The following is a 6,602-nucleotide window of genomic DNA, read 5'->3' as shown; positions in this document are numbered from 1 at the left end:
TACCCGTGTAAAAGCAGGTTCCCAGCCACCGACCCAAACCTTGTGGATCTTGAGGTCGTGTGTATCTGGGAGCCTGGGCATGCCTGAATAAACCTCTTGCTGATTGCATCCGCACAAGTGGTCTCGCTGTTCCTTGGGAGAGGGTCTCTTCAGATTGAAAGGCGCCCAGATCACCGGGGGTCTTTCATCTGGGGGCTCGTCCGGGATAGAGACCCCTACCCAGGGACCACCGACCCATTTCCGGGAGGTAAGCTGGCCAGCGTCTGTGTGTTGTCTGTAGTTAAGTTGTGTTGTCAATTACTGTGCGCTTGCGATTCTGTGAGCCGGCCGTGCTCGTTTGACTTTGGCGGACCCGAGGAGGAGCTGACGGGCTCGTACTCCCGACCGCAGCCACCAGGAGACGTCCTGGAGGTGTTTGGGGTCTAAAAAAGTGGCCCATTTGTTTTCTGGAACCCGGTCCTTTTTGGATGCGTGGTTCATTTGGGAGACGAGAGATCCGGACTCTCAACACAGTCTCCATTTGATTTCTACTTTCGGTTTGCTGCCGAAACCGCGCAGCGAAAAATAAGTGTAGTCTGTGTTTGTTTTATTTTGTTTGTGTCTGCTTTGAGATTCACTATGGGACAAACTGTCACAACCCCCCTTAGCCCTACTTTACAGCACTGGAAGGATGTTCAAGTCACAGCCAGCAATCTTTTGGTAGAAATCCGGAAGAGAAAATGGACGACCTTCTGTTCATCAGAATGGCCCACCTTCAATGTTGATTGGCCACGAGAAGGAACCTTTAACTTGACTATTGTTTTACAGGTTAAGGCCAAAATAATGGACCCGGGACCACATGGACACCCGGACCAGGTCCCTTATATTGTTACCTGGGAGGCTCTTGTTTTAGACCCTCCCCCTTGGATTAAGCCCTTTTTATTCGCCCTAAACCTCAAAGCCCCTACCCCCTTAACCATCCCATCTGCCCCCCAGCTTTCTCTCCCACTCCTTCCTTCCCCAACTCCCCATCCCCCTCCACATACTTCACTTTACCCAGCCTTTGTTCCTTTAGAAAATAAAAAGCAGGCTCCAGAAAAGGACAGGCCTACTGCCCCGAAGGTTTTACCACCGGGGGAAGACGTCCTGCTGGACTTACTGACCGAGGATCCGCCACCCTATCAAGGGGCCGCTCCCCAACCTCCGGGAGCGGAAGCTGCCACTCCTCAACCACCCGCCGACCCCGCACCATCCCCAATAGCTAGCCGGCTCCGAGAACGCCGAGAGCAGGCCACAGACTCTGCCACCACCTCTCGAGCCTTCCCCTTGCGCGCGGGGTTGGGTGGGCAGCTACAGTACTGGCCTTTCTCAGCCTCCGACTTGTATAACTGGAAAAATAATAATCCTCCCTTTAGCCAAGATCCCTCCAAATTAACTTCTTTAATTGAATCTATCTTGGTAACTCATCAACCCACTTGGGATGATTGCCAACAGCTATTACAGGTACTGCTGACTACTGAGGAAAAACAACGCGTTTTTCTTGAAGCAAGGAAAAACGTCCCCGGAGAAAATGGGCGTCCCACTCAACTACCCAATGAGATAAACGCTGCTTTTCCCTTGGAACAGCCAAACTGGGACTTCAATACACCTGAAGGTAGGAACCACCTGCGCCTTTATCGCCAGTTGCTATTAGCGGGTCTCCATGGGGCCGCTCGGCGTCCCACCAATTTGGCTCAGGTTAAGCAGATAGTTCAGAAAGGAGAAGAATCGCCCTCGGCTTTTCTTGAACGTCTTAAGGAGGCGTACCGCATTTACACTCCTTATGACCCTGAGGATCCGGGACAGGCTACAAATGTCGCCATGTCTTTCATTTGGCAGTCAGCTCCAGATATCAGAAAGAAATTAGAAAGGCAGGAAAATCTCCAGACACTGTCCCTACACGACTTGCTCAAGGAAGCCGAACGTATTTATAATAAAAGAGAAACTCCAGAAGAGAAGGAGGAAAGGGTTAGAAAGGAAGCAGAAGAAAGGGAGAGTGCACGTGACTGTAAAAGAACTAAAGAAATGAGTAAGTTACTGGCCACCATAGTGACAGGACAGAAACAGGATAGACAGAAGGGAGACCGCCGAGGTACCCAAATAGAAAAAGATCAATGTGCATACTGTAAAGAAAAGGGGCATTGGGCGAGAGACTGCCCAAAGAATCCCAGGAGACCTCAAAGACCAAGACCTCAGACATCCCTGCTAACCTTGGACGACTAGGGGGGTCCAGGCCAGGAGCCCCCCCCTGAGCCTAGGATAACTCTGGAAGTTGGGGGGCAACCCGTCACCTTCCTGGTGGACACGGGGGCCCAACACTCGGTGCTGACCACAACCCCCGGACCCCTGAGTGACCGATCAGCCTGGGTCCAAGGAGCCACTGGAGGGAGGCGGTACCGATGGACCACCGACCATAAGGTGCAGCTGGCTACCGGTAAGGTGACGCATACTTTCTTGCATGTTCCCGACTGCCCCTATCCCCTACTGGGAAGAGACTTGCTTACTAAATTAAGGGCGCAAATTCATTTCAAGGAAACGGGGGCACGCATTACCGGACCCAAGGGACAGCCATTGCACGTACTGACTCTCGGGATAGAGGACGAGTACAGGTTGTATGAACAAGAAAAGAGCAAGGAAGACCCGTGTATACATTCCTGGGTGCAAAAATTCCCGCAAGCTTGGGCTGAGATGGGAGGCATGGGCTTGGCCGTCCACCAGTCCCCTCTAGTAATTCTGCTAAAAGCCACTGCCTTACCTATATCCATAAAGCAATACCCGTTGTCCCAGGAAGCCCGCCAGGGAATTCGCCCTCACATAAAGAGACTGCTGGACCAAGGAATACTAACCCCCTGCCAGTCTCCTTGGAATACCCCGCTACTCCCGGTCAAAAAGCCGGGAACCCAGGACTATAGACCAGTGCAGGACTTGAGAGAAGTCAATAAGCGGGTTGAGGACATCCACCCCACGGTCCCTAATCCATACAACCTACTGAGTGGACTGCCCCCTACTCACGTCTGGTATACGGTTTTGGATTTAAAGGACACATTTTTCTGCTTGCGAATCCACCCCAGTAGCCAACTTATTTTTGCTTTCGAATGGAAGGATCCAGAATTGGGAGTATCAGGACAATTGACTTGGACTAGGCTACCCCAGGGATTTAAAAACAGCCCTACACTGTTTGATGAGGTGTTACACCGAGACCTAGCCGATTTTAGAATCCAACACCCAACCTTAATATTGCTCCAATACGTAGATGATCTTCTATTGGCAGCCCAGACAGAGGAGGACTGTAAATCAGGAACTGAAGCCCTCTTGCAGGCCCTAGGCACCCTAGGATACAGGGCCTCCGCGAAGAAGGCGCAAATTTGCCAAAAGCAAGTCACATATTTAGGATATCAGATCAAGGATGGGCAGAGGTGGCTGACAGAGTCTCGCAAACGAGCAATTATGGATATTTCCCCACCCCAGAGCCCAAAACAACTGCGGGAATTTCTGGGTACAGCTGGATTTTGTCGTCTATGGATCCCCGGCTTTGCGGAAATGGCCGCCCCTCTGTACCCGCTGACAAAACCAGGGACGTTGTTTGCCTGGGGAGAGATCCAACAAAAAGCCTTCAAAAACATCAAGGAGGCCCTTTTACACTCCCCGGCTTTAGGATTGCCAGATCTAACCAAACCTTTTGAGCTATTTGTAGATGAGAAACAAGGGTACGCAAAAGGAGTCCTAACCCAGAAGCTGGGGCCCTGGAGACGTCCTGTGGCTTATCTCTCCAAAAAGCTGGATCCGGTTGCTTCCGGTTGGCCCCCATGCCTGCGGATGGTAGCGGCGATTGCAGTTCTGGTAAAAGACTCGGGTAAGCTCACCCTGGGACAGCCGCTTATCATTCTGGCCCCACATGCAGTAGAGGCCCTGGTCAGACAACCACCAGACCGCTGGCTTTCTAACGCCCTCATGACGCACTACCAAGCCATGCTCCTGGATAAAGACAGAATACAGTTCGGGCCTGTGGTAACTTTAAATCCAGCCACCTTGCTACCACAACCGGGGGAGGCGGAACCCCATGACTGCTTGCAGATTCTGGCCGAAGTACATGGAACCCGACCCGACTTGACCAACCAGCCCCTCCGAGATGCTGATTTCACCTGGTACACAGATGGGAGCAGCTTCTTGGACAACGGGGAGCGAAAGGCCGGAGCCGCCGTCACCACCGAGACTGAGGTAGTTTGGGCCAAGGAACTTCCGCCCGGAACGTCGGCTCAGCGTGCCGAACTGATCGCCCTGACCCATGCACTTAAAATGGCAAAGGACAAGAGACTCAATGTCTACACTGATAGTCGCTATGCCTTTGCTACAGCTCATGTGCATGGAGAAATCTATCGCAGGCGGGGCTTACTGACCTCAGAGGGCAAGGAAATCAAGAACAAGCCTGAAATCTTGGCCCTACTCGAGGCCTTGTTCTTGCCCCAGAAACTGAGCATTATGCACTGTCCGGGGCACCAAAAAGGACAGACCCCGGAAGCAAGGGGCAATCGAATGGCTGATGAGACGGCCCGAAAGGCAGCGCTAACAGGGACTCTAAAAACCCCAGTCCTTCCAGTAGCTGCTAAGCCTCAGACAAAAAGACTCAGTCAGCTCCCATACAGTCCAGAGGACATGGACGACCTAAAGAAAATGGGGGCCACTTTTGACCCCGGAGAAGGGATTTGGACTTATGATGGGAAAACAGTTAGGCCCAGAAAGTGGACTCATCAGATGATAGACCGCCTCCATAAACTAACCCATCTCAGCAACCGAAAAATGAAGACCCTCCTTGACCGTGAAGAGGGACTGAAGTATCTCCTGGGAAAAGAGGACAGCCTACAATCGGTGACAGATCAGTGCACAATATGCGCACGCGTCAACGCCGGGAAGACCAAGGTAGGACCAGGAGTGCGGGTGCGGGGACAGCGGCCGGGGACCCACTGGGAGATCGACTTCACAGAAATAAAACCCGGTCAGTATGGATACAAGTATCTCCTAGTGTTCGTGGACACATTTTCAGGCTGGGTAGAAGCCTTTCCTACCAAACAAGAAACCTCCAGAGTGGTAACAAAGAAACTGATGGAAGAAATTTTTCCCCGGTATGGTATGCCACAGGTGTTAGGGACTGACAATGGGCCCGCGTTCATCTCCCAGGTAAGTCAGTTGGTGGCCAAACTGCTGGGGATTGATTGGAAATTGCATTGTGCCTACAGACCCCAGAGTTCAGGACAGGTAGAAAGAATGAATAGAACAATTAAGGAGACTTTAACTAAATTGACGCTTGCAACTGGCATGAAGGACTGGGTGTTCCTCCTCCCCCTAGCCCTTTATCGAGCCCGAAACACCCCAGGCCCTCATGGCCTTACCCCTTTTGAAATTCTGTATGGAGCCCCCCCACCTGCTGTTAACTTCTTTGACCCAAACATCTCTGACTTTGCTAATAGCCCCTCTTTGCAAGCTCACTTACAGGCACTCCAGATCGTCCAGCGGGAAGTCTGGAAACCTCTGGCGGCAATATACCAAGATCACCAGAGCCACCCCGTCGTGCCTCATCGCTTCCAGATAGGAGATTCCATGTGGGTCCGCCGTCACCAGACAAAGATTTTGGAACCCCGGTGGAAAGGCCCGTACATCGTCCTCCTCACCACTCCTACGGCTGTAAAGGTAGATGGAATCGCCGCCTGGATCCACGCGTCCCACGTCAAGGCGGCCCGGGCCCCGGAGAAAACCTCAGAGACCCCAGCCTGGAAAATACAGCGCACTCAAAACCCCCTAAAGATAAGATTTACTCGAACATGATTCCCCTCTTTTGTCTTTTGCTATCTCAATTGTGCCTCACCTCTCCCAACCCACATCAGCCCATACAACAAACTTGGCAGATCATATCTGGTACTGCAGATACAATTTGGCAGATTAGCTCTGGGGACCATACCTGGGGAACTTGGTGGCCGGACCTTACTCCTGATGTTTGCCAATTAGTGGCCGGAGTAACTTCAGGAGGCTGGGATATACCTGATTCCTATTCTACTGACATTCCCTCAGGCTGCCCCGATCTTTCGCTTTCAACCCGTGATGATGTCGGCTGCTGTTCACATCACAAAAGAAAACAACTAGCCGAACAGGATTTCTATGTCTGTCCTCGGGACGGTAGGTCCCGAGCTACTGCCAACAGATGTGGATCTGTAGATACTTACTATTGTGCCTCATGGGGTTGTGAAACAATGGGAGATGCGTACTGGATACCTAGCTCCTCCGAGGATTTAATCAATGTTAAAAAAGGGCACCCCTGGGCCACTTCATGTGAGACCAATGCCACCTGTATGCCCCTAAAAATTTCCTTTACGGATAAAGGAAAAGTCTTACTCCCTTCCTTATGGATGAGCGGCAGGCAGTGGGGACTGAGATGGTATTTAGGTGGACTAGACCTAGGGGTAATATTTCAAATTAAGTTACGAAGAGATACGACCCCTGTGTTACCCATCGGGCCCAACCCGATCTTGTCAGACCACAGGGCCCCCGCCATCAAAAACCCCACTAGGACTTCCATTGCCCCCGCCATCAAA

General features: G+C 51.8%; 1 protein-coding gene across 1 annotated transcript; it reads left to right on the top strand.

The window, feature by feature from the left end:
- The first annotated feature begins 618 nt into the window (after positions 1 to 618).
- LOC122124945 lies at positions 619 to 5,838 on the top strand. Its single transcript, XM_042699486.1, is given in 1 exon segment — positions 619 to 5,838. A coding segment is annotated over 1 exon segment (5,220 nt).
- The last annotated feature ends 764 nt before the right edge of the window (positions 5,839 to 6,602 follow it).

The sequence above is a fragment of the Dipodomys spectabilis genome, unplaced genomic scaffold, assembly GCF_019054845.1.
Source record: "Dipodomys spectabilis isolate Male_0828 unplaced genomic scaffold, ASM1905484v1 ptg000255l, whole genome shotgun sequence".
NCBI lineage: Eukaryota > Metazoa > Chordata > Mammalia > Rodentia > Heteromyidae > Dipodomys > Dipodomys spectabilis.
This window is presented reverse-complemented; position numbering and strand designations above follow the sequence as displayed.